This window comes from Mus caroli, unplaced genomic scaffold (genome assembly GCF_978045245.1).
Source record: "Mus caroli unplaced genomic scaffold, Mus_caroli_1 scaffold_4, whole genome shotgun sequence".
Lineage (NCBI taxonomy): Eukaryota > Metazoa > Chordata > Mammalia > Rodentia > Muridae > Mus > Mus caroli.
In genome coordinates this window covers 149,245,440-149,262,753 of record NW_028227259.1, presented here as the reverse complement: position 1 = coordinate 149,262,753, position 17,314 = coordinate 149,245,440, and the positions used below count along the sequence as shown (strand labels likewise).

General features: G+C 47.0%; 1 protein-coding gene across 1 annotated transcript in view; it reads left to right on the top strand.

The window, feature by feature from the left end:
* The first annotated feature begins 1,131 nt into the window (after positions 1 to 1,131).
* The window catches only part of Tmem130 (transmembrane protein 130), a 26,129-nt gene continuing 9,946 nt past the window's right edge, over positions 1,132 to 17,314 (top strand). The window contains exons 1-5 of the mRNA XM_021163843.3: positions 1,132 to 1,291; positions 7,234 to 7,539; positions 10,322 to 10,481; positions 12,115 to 12,281; positions 14,493 to 14,577. Of these exons, the coding sequence (XP_021019502.1) occupies positions 1,216 to 1,291; positions 7,234 to 7,539; positions 10,322 to 10,481; positions 12,115 to 12,281; positions 14,493 to 14,577 (794 nt within the window). The 5' untranslated portion in view covers positions 1,132 to 1,215. The remainder of the gene's footprint in view (positions 1,292 to 7,233; positions 7,540 to 10,321; positions 10,482 to 12,114; positions 12,282 to 14,492; positions 14,578 to 17,314) is intronic.

Sequence of the window (17,314 nt, the reverse complement as noted above, 5' to 3'; positions counted from 1 at the left end):
TGCATTCAACTCCACACATATACATACACACATGTACAGAGATAGGTAGATGGATCAATAAGCATGAGCTGTCTACTATGCAGAAAAATTAAATTAGCCCTAACGGGCCACTGCTAAAATGATTGAGGTTCTACTAGCCATAACCTATAGGCTATCCCTGGGTCTGCTGAGCTTAGCAGTCGTTGTTTTTATCAGAGAAGCTGCAACTACCTGCCGGTGACCTTCAAGACTTGTTTGTTGTTGAGGTTCCCTCATGGAAGGAGAAGACTAGGAAAGATCACTCTCTGGACTCTCCTTTGTTCTTTCAGCTGCTCTCTCCTGAACCTCTCAGCCAGCTGTATGCAACTCTGCCCTCATTGCCTGTGGGCTCTGTGGCCCTGGGAAGTACTACAGTATATAGATTGTAGAAGGTTAACAGAAGCTGGGGTGGGGAACGGGTTGAGGGGGAACCGACCCCATGCAAAGAAAAACTTTGTCTGGACCTTGGTAGGAGGGAGGTGCCTGGTCGATCTCCTAAGAAGAAAATTATACAATGGCTACAAAGTGAGTTCTGGGCCAGCCTTAGATATGCAGCAGAAAACCTGTCTCAAAAAGCAAAAAAAAAAAAAAAAAAAAAAAAAAATTAGTCAACAACAGCTAAGTCTGTGCATATATCCCCGAGGAACTGTAAATAGTTTGAATGTAGATGTTCTGGAAGTACAAAATGTATACCAAGTAGTGAAAATTTAGGACAGCGAAAGAGATTAAGGGCTAGGGTTAGGGTTAGGGCTTGGTGGGTTGTTTGCTGCGCTAGCTTTAGGACCTGAGTTCGAATCACAGAAACCTATGTAAAAGTCAGGCGGCGTGGTGAACATCTGAGGTCCCGGCGCTGGGAGGGAATGGAGGTAGGCAGATTCCCGGGGCTCCTTGATCGTCGGTCTGTTAACTTGGTGAGCTAAAGGTTCAGTGAAAAGACCTTATCTCTGGAAAGATGGCTCTGAGGCGTACAGAAGCACGATGCTTGGAGGGAGCATGCGCACCTGGTGAAGCAAGGATGGCCTCTGTGTTCCCTAGAGGGGAGGGACTCTCGGGGAGGGCTGTGTGGGCGGAGGTGGCTGCAGGCGGGGACAGGCGAGCGCTGCGTCTCCACGCACAACCAGACGGAGCCGCCACTGCGGAGCTCCAACCCAGCTCCCTGAGCATCCTCCCGGCGCCCCTCGGTATCCACGCTTCGCCATGGCCAAGGCCACCGACATCCTCGTCTTCTGGTTCGCTTGCCTCCTGCCCTTGGGTCCGGCGAGGGTGGCGGCAGGTAAGTCAGAGCCCGCCTGGAACTGTCCAGTACTGTCCAGAACCTAAGCTACCGAGATGACTCGGTGCGTTCTGCCCCTCTGCCCAGAAGTCACGCAGGTACTTGGGGTGTCTCCCTGCTCTCCCTCGATGCCTACCTCCATCACTCTGCCCTGGGATGTGCATTCATCCCGATGCTCAAGACTGGTACTCACAAGGGGAGGAGCAGGGAGCATGGATGCATGCAGGGAAGCCCCGGTGGGCTGAGAGAGGCCATCGCGCCTCAGCCATCCCCAGGGGGAACCGCCCCCTTGCCTGCATGGGGTAGCGCTTTTGCTTTTTCTAGAGATTTCTACCGTGATTACGTTGGCTAAGGGGTGGCACGGGTACTAGTCCACAGAGCCAGTCTGCCATTTCCTCCCTGGGAATGATTTTTTTTTTTTAAAAAGGGGGATCCTGAGCCGACAGGTTTTTCCAAGGCTCACTAGGCACCCATCTCTCCGTGATGAAAAGATCAACGCAACCTTCCTACCCCATTTTATGAATAATAAATGATCCGGATTCAAGAATTGTCTGAGACCGGTGGGTTGTGAGCAGCTGCAAAAAAGAAAAAAAAAAAGTCATTTTTCACAGCCCATTCAAAGAGTAGTGGGGGAAGAGGGGGCCTGGCGTAGATTTGTGAGAACAGCGGGAACCATGAAGTAAATTAAAAAAAAATTTTAAAACCTGCGTTTTTAGAATCAATTCGAGAATTCGAGGATTTTGTGGGAATTTTGCATTTTTAAAATCATCTGCAGCCCCCCCCCCCACCCTACCCCCACTCCCCACCCCCAACCCCTCTCCTGGAAATCCACCATAAAATTCATCTAGAAATGGACACCCTGGTACTTTAGGTTGTATGTGCCTTGAAGTTATGTGATTTAATTTCAAGAAATATACAAGTATTTATTTATTTATTATTTATTTATATTTCAAGACAGGATTTCTTTGTATAGCCCTGATTGTCCTGGAACTCCTCTAGAAATGAACACCCTGGTCCATTAGGTTGTATGTGCCTTGAAGTTATGTGATTTAAATTTCAAGAAATATACAACTATTTATTTATTTATTTATTTACATTTCAAGACAGGATTTCTTTGTATAGCCCTGATTTTCCTGGAACTCATCTAGAAATGGACACCCTGGTCCATTAGGTTGTATGTGCTTAGAAGTTATGTGACTTAAATTATAAGGAACACACAACCATTTGTTTGTTTGTTTTGAGGCAGGGTTCCTCTGTGTAGCCCTGGCTGACCTGGAGCTCACTCTGTAGACCATCCTGTCTTTGAATTCAGAGATCCACCTACCTCAGGCTCCCAGTCACTGGGGTTAAGGCATGTGCCACCATGTCACACTCTATGATGTGACAAGGCCTTCATGAATTGCCCAGGCAGGCCTCTAACGTGACCTCTCCAGCTTCAGCTTCCCCAGTGCTGGGATTATGCGTACCTGTCACCAATCCAGTCCCTTTTTTTTTTTTTGAGATGGGGTCTTATATAGCCTAGGCTGGCCTAGAACTCACTATGTAGCTAAGGATGGATTTGAACTCATTATTTATCCTCCTCACATCACCTCTTTAATCCCAGCACTTAGGAGGCAGAGACAAGTGGATTTTTGAGTTATTCAGACCATCAGAGCTGTGTTTGGCAAATATTTTTTGCCTGCCTGCACAAAAAGGCCTGCTATATGAAAAGGCCTCAGTAATCATTTTCTAGAATGTTCCACATGTATCATGGGAAAACAATGGAGCCCGGAAACCATGTAGGGAAACCGGGGCCATGTTGCTGAGGCTGTTGTCTCTGGTTCTAGCACACTTAGTTCTAAGTCACTTGAAGGTATTTGTATAGGCTGCCCCTAAGCCCCTGCCTGGGTGGCTGTGCTCTGTGTTCCTAGGCTGTGTATTCATCTGGGCTCCCAAACAGGAGAGATGACCTCAGGTGAGCACAGTAGCAGGGGATGCACTGGACCTGGTTCTTTCAGCCTCACGTGGTAGTGGTCTTCACTGTCCACTTTAGCCTGGATGTCCTGGATACTTCCCAAAGACCCGGAGGAAGAAGGGAAGTGTCACCTTGGAAGGGTCCAGATTCCCACCCACCCCCTTTTAAAGACAGGGTCTCACGTAACCTCAGAGACTGTTTTCAAACACATACCGCCAAGGATGACCTTGAACTTCTAATCCTCCAGCTCCCACCTCCAGAGTTGTAGGATTATAGGCCTGTACCACCACACTTAGCTTGGGCGCAGGTCTCAGGGCAGCATGGGTTTTAGGTAGTGATTCTACTAATTGGGCTACACTCTCAGCCCCAGCTTCCAATCTGTTATTACTGTTTTGGATGTTTTTGCTATTGGTGGTGTTTTGTTTTAGTTTTGAGATGGGTCTCATTAAATAGCCCCAACTGGCACAGGATTCATTTATGCAGACCAAGCTAGCCTTGAACTCACAGAGATCTGCATATCTCTGCCTCCCAAGTCCATTAAAGACATTCCCCACCATGCCCAGTGCAGCTCCTGTTTTTAATTTCTTTTTGATTTTTAAATTTATTCCGTTAGTGTGGATGCACATCTATCTGTGAATGCAATGTCCACATGTGTGTCAATGCCTGTAAAAGCTGGAAGAGGGCATTGGAGTCCCAGGATCCAGATCTGGAGTCACAGACAGGTGTGAGCTGTCCAATAGTAGTCGCCAGGAACTGAACCTAGGTCCTGTGAAAGAACAGCGAGGGCTCTTAACCACGGAGCCATCTCTCTAGCCCAGCTTCTGTCTTTTAAGACCATTGTAGTCTCCTCCAGCCAGGGCTGGTGGGGGTTCCTATGAGCTGGGCCGCCATTTGCAACAACATCCTCAGCGGGGCCCTCCTTCTTCTCCAGCCAGCAGTTTCATTTCCATGGCAACAGATCTGCGTCAGCCCGATCTCACTGCAGATGCAGGATGGCAATTAACTTACGGCTTAGTGTCCCTGCCACCTTAGAGCCTTGCTGGTCCTTGTTCTTCCTCAACTGGAGTAGGAGGAAGGGGGGGAGAGGGGGGTTGGGGAAGTGGGGGGGGGGTTCGAGAGCCCTTGAGAAAAGGAAGATGCTGCCTGCCAACAAAAGGGAGGAATGATAGCCCCCCCCCACCCCCCACCCCCCCCCCCCGAGAATAACAATAGTAGCCCAAGCCTTTTGTATTACAGACTTGCCTGGGTACTATATGCTATGACAAAAGGCTTTTGCTGCCAAAGCTGAAGATGTGAATTTGAATTTGATTCCTGGAACCCATATATTAGATGGAAAAAAACCTGACCCCCTACTTCATGCACACAAGTGTGCTCCTGCATGTACACACCACACACACACACACACACACACACACACACACACACACACGGTAAATAGATAAGTGCAAAGTACCTGACAAAAGCAGATTAAGGAAGGGTTTGTTTCAGTGAGCTCACAATTCAAAAGTACAGTCAATCATATCAGGGAAGGAGGACACAGCAGCAGGAGCCATGGCAACTGATAATCACTGCATCTCTGTGAGTTCAAGGCTAGCTCCATCTACATCAGTCGTTCCAGGACAATCAGAGAGAGATACTACATGGAGATCTTGTCTCAAAATCAAAACTAAACCAAATCCCATCATGTTGACAATATGAACCCTCAACCCCATGCCATTTTGGACGGCAGTGGTGGCCCGTGCCTTTAGTCTCTTGACTCAAACAGCTTTAGAACTCAACAAATGAATTTGAAGAAAAGGAATTCATAATAGGAACACGGAGCCAAGGAACAGAAAGCACTGAAGCCCAAGTCCCCAGTGGGAATCCAGAATGCCGTTGTAGGGTAAATGGACATTTGCAGATGGACTCCTCTCCTGGGTCTATGGAAGACTTCATCCAGTGTCCTGTGAAATCCCTCAGAGAGGGAGCATGCCCTTCAGTTATGGGTAACCCCAGCACCTGTGGGGGTGGGGCACACAGAAGGGTGAGCAGTCTTCTGGGACAGTGCCAGGCAGGCGACCTGGACCTTATGCTACATCGTCCTCTCTGGGAGTCACGTGGCTCAGAAGTACCACCATACAGCTTGTTTGTGTGCACGGGTATGCTCAATGGTGCTCGTGCCCGCATGTGCGTACAGGTGAAAGGCTGACCTGGGATGTCTTCCTCAGATTCTCTCTACCTCGGGCACTGCCTCATACTGACCATTAACAACATATGGTTGGCATTAAACACTTGGGGTTTTGCTAATGTGACCTTGAGACCCGTTTCTTGGTTTTAACTCAATTTAAACAATAGAGAGTGGAGCTTGCTGATCCCATTAGACTAACAGGTCAGCAAGCTCGAGAGATCCTCCTGTCCCCACTGCCCAGGTAGGTGCCTGGCTTATTGTTTTGTTATGGTTTTTGGTCTTTTGAGACAGGGTTTCTCTATATAGCCCTGGTTATCCTGGTGTCCTGGAACTCACTCTGTAGACCAGGCTGGGCTTGAACTCAAGAGATCTGCCTGCCTTTGCCTCTGCCTCCCGAGTGCTCAGAGTAAAGGCCTGTGCCACCACTGCCCGGCCGAGCCTGGCTTTTTAAGTGGGTCTGAGGATTTGAACTCAGATTCTCATGTGTCTGCAGCAAGCACTCTTACCCATCGAGCTATGTCCCCAGCTCCTTATCACATATTAAGTACTTGGCTGCACACAATAGAGAAGCATAGGACCTTTGTCCTCTGGGAATTAAAAGTACAGTCATTCCATTCCGTGTGCTGGTGGGTCAGTGACAGTGGTGTCCCCAGCCTGTCAGGAGAGCACTGAGGGGTCAGGAGGTGGAAAAGGCATTCTTTTATCATTAGATTTGTTTACAGTAGAGTGTTTGCATACCCGGGGATCAAACTCAGATAGTGGGGCTTGGCAGCAAGTGCCTTTACCCACTGAGCCAGCATACAGGGACACTGAAGGACCAGAGCATCCTGGGAAGTGGAGTCTTACTATGAGTCCTGGCTAGCTTAGAACTCATTATGTAAACCAAGCTGGTCACAAACTCACAGAGCTCCATTCACCTGGGCCAGTCTTGCAATTAAAAGCGCTTACTAGTGTGTTCTCCTGCAACTGCAGGAAGTTAAAAGTGACTGGCTTCCAGGTGGAAGTTTCCCAGCTGTGAATCTAGACCCCGCCCCCATTAGATCCCCTGCTGGAAGCTTGTCTGGACAACAAGCGGTGGGGCATACATAGTCAGGGCCAGGATGGAGCAGAAATCCAGATGACTGCACATGGGACCCCTTGAAGTGAGATAGAGTGGAGATGTCAATGGTGGTGGTGGTGTGCCCAGAAAAGAGAAACCCAGAGGCCTGTGACGGAACCTTGGGGCTGCTGGCTTTTATTATTTTGTTTTATTTCTTTTCTTTTTTTTTTTCCTTTCTTCTGTTATTTTATTAAAAAATAAAAAATAAAAAAATAAACCAAAACAGCAGCAGCACCACCACCACCACCAACAACAACAACAACAACAAAACCAGGCTTGTATAGCACAGGCTAGCCTAAAATTCACTATGTAACTGAGAATGGCCCTGAACTACTGGACTTCCCATTTCTGCCTTCTGAGTGCTAGGATATGGGTGTCTGCCCCCCTGGTTTGTGGAATGAAAGGGATGAAATCCAGAGCTTTATTCAATCCAGGCATGCATTCAACCTACTAAGCTATGTCCCCAGCCCACACCCAGTCCTGTCCCCCACCCCCAGCCCAAGCAAGCTCTTTTTATCTTGACATGTGAAGAGAGGGTAAAGGAAGCTCTGAGCAAACAGAAATACTCTACGTACCTACTGAAGATTGACCGGTAACCCCACATCCTTGTTAAACACTTGTGGCTGTGGTGACCGAGAGACAGAATGCTTAACTGATGATTAGGAAGATGGACGAAGGATTTCTGTCACCTCCCTGAACCCCGCCCCGCACGTATCTCCTAGGTCTCTATAATCTTAGTCTTACTGCTGACGGTCCTGCTACCGTGGGCACCGAAGTGACCATCTCAGCCAGCCTGGAGGTCAAGGACAATGGCAGCCTGCCCCTGCCTGCAGACACCCACCTCTACCGTTTCCACTGGATCCACACACCTCTGACACTCACTGCCAAGACTGAGAAGAATCTAACCTCGACCATCCACGTGGTGGGCGGCGTGCCTGGGGACTTCCCAATCTCTGTCTGGGTCACTGCTGTCGACTGTTGGGTGTGCCAGCCGTTAGCCAGGAGTACTCTACTCCTCCCCATTAAAGGTGAGGATCTCTGAGGACTTTTCTTGTTTACCTGTTTGCTTTCAAGATCTTTCATGTTTTCAGCCTCAAACATATGAGGGGGGACAAATGCTTCCCACTGAGCTATAACACCAGGCCTGCCTTCAAATCTTGTGCTTGTATGTACTTGTTCTGTGTGTGTGTGTGTGGTGTGTGTTTGTGTGTGCGTGCACATATGCACATACTTACTCGTGTGCTTCTACACCAGAAGACAGACTCTGAGACTTTTCAGGAAGCATCTACTTTTTTTGGACAGGATCTCTCATTGGCCTGGAGTTCACTAATTAGACTAAGCTGGTTGGCCAGGAAGACCCAGCACTGAGATTACAAATGTTATCCACCATCATAATCTAGCTTTTTTTTTTTTAATCATTCAATCAATCAATCAACCAATCAATAATCAATCAATCAATCTGGGCTCTTGGGATCAAATTCAGGTTCTCATGCTTTCAAAACAAGCACTTTACCAACTGAGCCTCTTCCCCTGTTACCAAGTTCTTTGTGCAGAGAAAAATATCCAGCCTTGAGAGTTGACGGTAATCAAATAGATACAAATTACAAGCATAGATAAATTCTTTCTTGGTTGTTCATTAAGTTAAAAAGAATCAGAAAATAGGTTTGGCAAGATGGCTCAGCAGGTAAAGGTGCTTGCTGGTGCTTGCCACGAAGCCTGATAACCCGAGTTTGATCCCTAGGCCCCACATGATGGAGAGGGTCCACTCCTGCAAGCTATACTCTGACTTCAACACACACATCATGACATGAGTGCACACAGACAGACACACAGGCACACACAGTCACACACACACATACACACACACTAAATAGATAAATGTAATCAAAAGGTTTTATTTAAAAAGAAGAAGGGCTGAGAGTTGGCTCAGAGGTTAAGAGCATTGGTTTTTTTCTCGAAGACAACCTTGATTCAATTTCCAGCACTTCCACGGCAGCTCACAACTGCCTGTAACTCTAGCCCAAGGTGACCACACACCCTTTTCTTACCTCCTAAGGCAGCTGGCACATACACAGGCAAAACACTTATATAAAACAATAAAAATAAAATAAAATAAGGAGCCAGGCCTGGAGAAATGGCTCCATAGTTCAGGGTACTTGTGACTTTTGGAGAGGACCAGAGTTCAGATCTAGCAACGACCTGAGGTTTACAGTGGAAATGGATTGGTATTCAGGAAGTAAGTCTTCATTTAGGCAACGATTTATGCATAAGATTACAATAGCGAAAAAAGAGATATAAATAAATGAAACACACAACTCTTAGGGGATTGACTAAAGACACTGAAATAATTGTGTCTTTTGCTTTTGCTTTTGTTTTTCAAGACAGAGCTTCTCTGTGTATCCCTGGCTGTCCTGAAATTCACTTTGTAGACCAGGCTAGTTTTGAACTCACAGAGATCCACCTGCCTTTGCCTCCTACGTGCTGGGATCAAAGGCATGCACCCCTGTGTCAAGCAATCTATGTGCTTTTTATTTTCGAGGGTGGGAGGAAGTCTTTCTGTAGAGCCCAGGGTGGCTTTGAACTCAAGAAGATCCTCCTGCCTCAGCCTCCTCAGTGCTAGGATTTATAGGCATATCCTATGACCCACAGCTAATTTTTAGAAGTATTTCAATTTCTTTTACTACATTTACTTTTTATTTATGTAAGTATTTATTTATTTAGTGAGGGTGTGTATGCACATGGGTACCTGTGCTGTGGTGTCCATGCGGAGGTCAGAGGACAACTTGCAGGAGTTGATTTTCTCTTTCTACCATGTAGGACCTGGGGATTGAACTCGTATCGTCAGCATCCATGGTAGGTGCCTTTACCTATTGAGATGATAAGCGCCATCTCAATAGCCCCGGCTCATGGAATTGTTAATCATAACCCTTACAGTGAGTTTAGAATGCCCAGAGCGAAACTGTTCATGCTCGCAAGATGATATAGAAAGTAAAGCGAGCACAGAATTAGGTAACTAATCTATATACTCGCCTAGTGTAAATGGATGCAGTTGCCATGGAGTCCAGAAGAGGGCATCAGATACCTCAAAGCTACAGCAACAGAGTATCAAGTACTCTTAACCACTGAGCTGTCTCTCCAGCTCTACCTCCAACTTTGTGTGTGTGTGTGTGTGTGTGTGTGTGTGTGTGTGTGTGTGTGTGCTGGGATGGACCTCCGAGCCTGAGTGTTAGGCAACTGCTTCACTGCTGAGCCACATCCCAGTTCCTCTTGTATCCTTTACATTATCTCCTTATGCCTTTCAGTGTCTGATACAGTGTATTAAGGAATTCTTAGGCTCTATTACTTAGAGTCCAATAACAACAGCAAAAATAGTCTGTACGTGTTCAATTCTGAGGCAAATTTATTTGTTTGTTTTCGGATGAGGTCCCTTGTTGCTCCAGGCTGACCTCTAACTCACTGTGTAGCCAAGGATAGCCTTGCACTCTTGATCCTCCTGCCCTAGCCTCCCAGGTGGGCATCCTGTCTGGCTTCAACGTGTGTTTCCTGGTGGGTATCCCTGTGAAAGGGAAGTGGGGGCGGGGCCACAGGTTGAGCACTTAGCCCCTGCTGTGAGTCACTGCCAGCAGGGGGTGACTGGGGCATCTCAGTGGTGGAGGATGGAGATCCACGGGGTCCCCCCACTGCACGTGGTTCTGCTGGCTGGAGGAGGCTGAGCCAGGGAGTGGCTGCCCTGCACCAGCCCAAGGTGAACTCAGGCTCTTCTTTCTGTCTTGTACCTTTGTGAACTCACTCTCCCTTGGTCTTTCTTAGAGTCCCTTGTGGGAAACATTGTCGTTACCCAGAACACCTCCCTGTCTTGGCCGAACTCCTACATCACCAAGAGAAGTCTTAGACTGTCCTTTCTTCTCCATGACCCAAGCGACTTCTTCAAGTCCGCTTCCTTCTTTTACCGATGGGACTTTGGAGACGGGTACGCATTTACTCTCTCTCTCTCTCTCTCTCTCTCTCTCTCTCTCTCTCTCTCTCTCTCTCTCTCTCTCTCCCTCCCTCCCTCCCTCCCTCCCTTCCTTCCTTCCTTCCTTCCTGCCTGCCCTCCCTCTGCACGCGCCCCGCCCCCCCCCCCTCCGCAGGGTCTCAGTATGTAACCTGAGCTGCCCTAGAACTCTTTAAACAGACCAGGCGCCTCTGGAGGATTAGAGGAGTGGGACACCATGACCTGCTATTTACTCTTAAGAAAAAAAAAAAAAATCTTTCTCTCCGTCTCTGTCGTTGCCCGGAGGTCACAGAACAATTTCCCTTTGTGCCACCTGAACCTGGGGAATCAACCAAACGCAGGTCATTAGGCTTGGTACCATACACCTTTATCCACTGAGCCGTCTTATTAACTTCAAACTTGTAGTTTTAATCTTCCTCTCCTCTTCCATTCCCGTTTTTCAAGACAGGGTTTCTCTGTGTAGCCCTGGCTGTCTTGGAACTTGCTCTGAAGACCACACTGGCCTCGAAATCAGAGATCTGCCTTCCTCTGCCTCCTGAGTGCTGGGATTAAAGGCATGCGCCACCACCACCCAGCCTTGGTGTTTTCTTTTTAATCATGTGAATGTGTGTTCATGTCTGTATATGGATATGTGCTTATGAGTGCCTATGAGTGCCAGGTGTCCATGGAGGCCAGAGGAGGGTGACAGATCCCCCAGGGTTGGAGTTATAGGTGGTTGTGGGCTGCCCAACATGGGTTTTGGGAACCAACTGAACAAGGTCCTCTATGGTAGAAGTATATGGTTTTAACCACTGAGAGATCTTTCCAACCCTAAGAAAGAATGAAAACCTGGTATGATGGCACAGGCCTACATGTAATTGCAGAGATGTGGGAGAGAGGACCAGAACAGTAAGGTCATGCTGGACTACAGAGCAAGTCCAAGGCTCATACAGAGCAAGTCTGGGCTCGTAAGACCTTCAAACTGGGTGTGGTGGCGCACTCCTTTAATCCCAGCACTCGGGAGGCAGAGGCAGGCGGATTTCTGAGTTCAAGGCCAGCCTGGTCTACAGAGTGAGTTCCAGGACAGCCAGGGCTACACAGAGAAACCTTGTCTTGGAAAACAAAAACAAAACAAAACAAAAAGAGTTTCCCTCAAAAGACAAAAATCAAACAAACAAAAACATAGAAAGCTAGAACTGACACATTCAATTTTAAGAATTTATGAATCTTTGTTTTGGTTTTTGAGACAGAGCTTGTCTGTATATAGCTCAGGCTAGTCATATATATATATATATATATATATATAATTTTTTTCTTTAGAATTATTTATTTTATACTGTAGCTGTCTTCAGACACACCAGAAGATGTTATCAGATCCCATTACAGATGGTTGTGAACCACCATGTGGTTGCTGGGAATTGAACTCAGGACCTCTGGAAGAGCATTCAGTGCTCTTAACCACTGAGCCATCTCTCCAGCCCATCAGGCTAGTCTTGAACTTAAGATCCTCCTGCCCTCAGCTTCCCAAGTCATTCCAGACGTTTTTCCTAATGCCCTGTTAGATTTCACTTCCGAATGAGTGAAAGGGGAAGCAGTGATGTCTCTGTCCCTTCTCCGTGTCACCTCACAGGACCTTGTTGATAACTGACAACCCTGTAGTGTATTACAACTACTCGAGCCCTGGAACCTTCACCGTGAAAGTCAGGGTGGTGGCAGAATGGGAGCAGATAAAGCCAGACACCACGAAGGGCACTATACAGAAGACCGGTGACTTCTCAGCATCGTTGGATCTGCGGGGTAGGTCTGCTGCCGGATTGGCGCTACCCAAGAAGTCCTAGACAACTTTCCTTCCAGTTCCAGGTGACTCCAGGCTAGCATCGGGCTGCTCTTGAAGGGACATCCTCAGAGCCACCTCCACTCTCATGTCTGCTTCAGAGTGATGTGTTTATAAAAAGATAAAGAGGTAGATTATGTTCTATGGGGGTGTGGTGTGGTGTGGTGTGGGGGAAGAGGATGCCTCAGTGGGCCCATGCCAAGGCACCCCTTCCCCCTGAGGGACCACCCACACGATGGTATATATAGAATAGAATTTATTCAGGGCATGGGGAGGGGAGTAAAGAAGGTAGTAGAGGCAGAGAAAGGCAGAGAGAGGGAGAGAGTAGAGAAGTAGAGGCCGGCCATGACCACATGGAGAGAGGGGGAAAGGGAATGGGGCGGGGAGGGGGGAAGCAAGGGAGCAAGAGGTAAGAGTAAGAGAAGGGGGCAAGAAGCCCCTTTTGTAGTGGGCCAGACCTACCTGGCTGTTGCCAGGCAACTGGGGAGGAGCATACTGGGCTGTTGCCAGGTAACTGGGGAGGAGCATACTGGGCTGTTGCCAGGCAACTGGGGAGGAGCATACTGGGCTGTTGCCAGGTAACTGGGGAGGAGCATACCCAGCTGTTGCCAGGCAACTGGGGAGGAGCATACTGGGCTGTTGCCAGGTAACTGGGGAGGAGCATACCCAGCTGTTGCCAGGTAACTGTCAGGGTAGAGTCCAGACAGAATACCAACAATATCCTCAGAGCTATCTCCACTCTCATGTCTGCTTCAGAGAGTCTGCCAAAGGCCACAGGCAGCCACTCTCTGGCATTTGAGTTTAGGTTACCCTGCCCCCAGAGCCTGAGCTTGACCAGACCCCTGCCGCAGAGGAGCTGGTCCTTGGTGCTCTTTGTTCCCCAGTCAATACAGTTCAGGCCAAAGCTGCCTACAGAGGGTGGGAAGCCTCTCTCTAGCTACCTGGCTCTGGACAGTTTCCAGAGACGTCTTTGTATGTGTGTATGTGTGGGGTGAGGGTGTGTGCTTGATGTGGACCTGAGACTGTACTTAACACATATGCACAGGTGGGTATGCACACGTGTGCATTTGCATGTGGAGGTCAGGGGGAAAACCTTGAATTTTCAGATTCCAGTCTACCTTTTAAAAGTTAATAATTATTTTTAATAGTGTAGCCCTGACTGGCCTGGAACTCATAGAGATCCCTCTGACTCTGTCTCCAAGTGCTAGGATAAAAGGAAGGAGCCACCTGTCCTGGCTCAACAACATTCTTTTGAAACAACTGTTTCTTACTGACCTGTAGCTCACCTCATGAGCTTGTCTGGCTGCCCAGGGACTCTCAGGGATCCACACATCTCCACACTCCCAGCTCTGGATTTCAAGCAGATGTCACTATACCTGGCACTTTACAACGTGCCGAGGGTGGAATTCAGGTCTAGTCTTTACCAGCTGTTCTGTTTCGATCTCTGTGGCTGGGATAAAAACACTCAGACCAAAAGCAACTCCAGGGAGGAAAAGTTTTCTCTGTCTTAGACTCCAGGTCACAATCTATCACTGAGAGAAGTCAAGATAAGAACTCAAGGTGGGAACCTGAAGGCAGAACTGCTTGCTGGTCCACAACACAGTACCTGTAATCAGGAAAGCATATCAGAGGAGTACAGCCGAAACTGTCAGGGAAGTACAGCAGAAACTATGGAAAACTGCCGTGTGTCAGCTCACTCGCCATCTCATGCTCAGCTGGCTTTCCTACACAGCCCAGGAGCGCCTGCCTAGAGAATGGTGCTGCCCACAGTGGACCGGGTCTTCCCACATCAATTAGGAATCAAGATAAAACATCACTGACATGCTTGTTCAAGGCCAGTCTGAACCAGGGCAATCCCTCAAATGAGACTCTCTTTTCAGGCAACCCTAGGATGTGTCAAGTTGACAGAGTTAGCTAACTAGGATACCAGACGAGGTGTCTCTCTTCAGGCCTTGTGAGGATTTCCTTGCCTTTGGTGATGGCTGGTGCTTTTCTTGTGGCATAGTGACAGTGGGTGAGAGAGCTGGCTCTTGCTTGCTTCTCCAGTTGCCTCCCTCTGAGCCAGCACCAGGAACAGAGGCAAGGACACAGAGGTGACCATGCAGCCTAGGGGGCTGTGCACCTTGTGCCAATCCTCGGCCACCTGGATCCAATGGGTTCTTCCTTCCTTACAGAGTCGCTTCAAGGCATCCAGATTTTGGGGCCCACCCTCCTGCAGACATTCCAAAAACTGACAATGAACCTGAAGTTCTTCGGGAGGTGAGTGACCCCTCCTGGAGTGCTGTGTGGATATTCTGTGGCCTCTCTACACTACCAATAATGCCACAGAGCCTGCCCTGTCCCTTAAAGAGCCTAGAGGAGAGATGCTACTATTCTGTCCATGGCTATGAACCAGGAGAGAACAAGATCTGCACCATGTGTTTCCAGGTTCCTGGTCCCTTAGGCAAATAATTAAGAATAAGGGCTGGCATAGATTTCTAAAAGAAGTGAGATATTCAGAACTAAGCAATGGCACAGATTAGAGCACCGGTTCTCAACCTGTGGGTCGCGACCCCCCAGGGATCGAATAACATGAGGCACAGTATTAAAGGGTTGCAGCATTAGGAAGATTGAGAAGCTCTGGATTAGCCTGAGACACTGTCAAGATGGACAGCAGGCAACATGGAGTGGGAATGTTCAAGGGTCCCAGGTTACAGCCTGGAGTCTCTCTTTATGGAGTTTACAGGCAGGAGGGACTGGTTATTAACAAGCATAGTTTGGGCGGTTCTCTAATTGATAGGTTAGATCATATATCTGTTTTTTCTATCACAATATATCTCTTCCCATAATGCATCTGATTTTTATCATATGCCCACCATATTATATATATATTTAATGTTTGTTTATTATCCTCTCTTAGAATATTTTTATTTGTAAAAATTATTTTAAATTTATTTATTTTACACATATGACTGTTTTGCTTGAATGTATGCCTATGCACCATATGTGTGCCTGAAGAGGTCAGAAGAGAGGTCAGAAGAGAATATCCAATCCCCTAGAATTGGAGTTACAGATGGGTGTGAGCTGCTGTGTGGGTGGTGGGATAGAACCAGGGTCCTCTACAAGAGCATCAAGTGCTCTTAACCACTGAGCCATCGCTCCAGTCCATGCATGACCAATCTGTGCGCAGGTATAAGATGACAAAAGGAGATCCCGTAAAACTTTCCTAGAGACCACAGTTTTTACTTTATAATCATGTACCCCAAACTAGTGCAAGGCAACACAGCATTACTTGAAGAATGTGTGGCTTCTCCCTGGGGGCAACCAGGCCTTGGTGGTGTTGGGGGGGGGCACGCAATATTTAGCATTACAATACATAGCAAAAGATCAATGACTCCCTACCATTAATTGTTAGCCCAAAGAAACCCCTTAGGCATCTTGTTACAGCCATGAAAAAAAATTAACAAATATACCTCAACATCAGCCATTCCAGATGCAAGAAGAGTTGGCCCAGGACCCTAAGGAGACCCCAGGCTAGTGAGGCAGAGGTGTGTACACAACACTAGACAGTAGCAGGGGACAGAGCAGTGCTCACATGGCACCCAGGGGAAGAATGAGCACTTCCTGAGTGAGCTCCCTCAGGGGAAGGCTTCATTCAGGAGGTGGCATGAAGAGAATCTGAAAAGCTGAGCAAACTTTGATAGGGTGGAAAATGTTGGAATCCACCTGCCACCATGGAGGTTTTGAGTGTCAGTCCCTAACTTAACCTCTCCTCCCCTGTCTTTAGCCTCTCTGCCCACTTTCCCTGTTTGTGGGCCCAAGAAAATTACAATAATTACAATAATAATAATAATAATATTTAAAATTTTAGAAAGCTAGCCGTAGCATTTGTTGTCCAGTCTTTGTATGTTTGAGAAAGTTGAGGGCTTAGCTGAAGCCCCAACTGCAACAGTCTGAAAGGTTGGATGGGTGAATCAAGGTAACCTGGAATTAGCAGTGCGTTCTGAAAATGTTCTAGAAGCAAGACTCTGGAAACAGTATCAGTTTGAGGCAGGATTGATCAGGAAGCTGGAACAGCAGGCATCCCAGCATCCCCCGTGGGGGGGTGGGGGTGGGGGTGGGGGGTAGGGGTCGGAGGTTGGGGGTGAATCCTGGCAGGGCTACCTTCCTGGTCTTCCATTCTGCAATAAACAAAACTTACAAGCAATACATTGTCTTAATCCTGTAAATTGTGGTGGATGGTTTGGGTCATTTTATGGATAGGTAGTCATTTTAGGAATAATTAGAAATAATTATGGTCTTGAATAGGAAGGAAATTATAGAGAGGTTAGATTCAGGGACTTCTTTTCTCTTTTCTTTCCTTTTCTCTTTCTTTCTTCCTTAGGTAAGGAAAAGGGAGTTGAAAAGATAGAAAAATATTATAAGAAATTAGATAAATAAGACAAATAAGGGCAGATTAACCAAAAACCAAAACCAAAACAAACAAACGAAAAAAACCATTGTACAGCCACAGTCTCACATTGGTAAGGATCTTTATACTTTGATGCAAAATTGAGGTTATATTTTGCTACACTAGCACAGAATTGGTACAGAATTAAACCTGTAAATGATACAGGTTTAAGGTTTTCATTGGTATAAATCTTTTTATATTGATACAAAATTTAAGATTAATTTTGTTACAATATATATATATGTTTCAACTCTTTTATAAGTAGTGTGTCTATGTAACTCATTTAATAATACAAGGTTTAGTCTCAGCCTTTTTAATAGCTGGTATTACAAACTGTTTAGGATAATTAAGTATGGCAAGTTACTCATGGTCATGTTAGATACTAATCTGGATTATCACAGAAATATACATCCTGAGTTATACAGACAATAGGTAGCTGAGACAGGTAATATTTGCTTGTTCCAATATGCTATGATAGATGGTGCTAAAAAACCTCAGAGATCCACAAAATATGGCATTTAAAATTATTTCATTATTAAAAGATCTTTTGACTGAGATAGGTCTGCT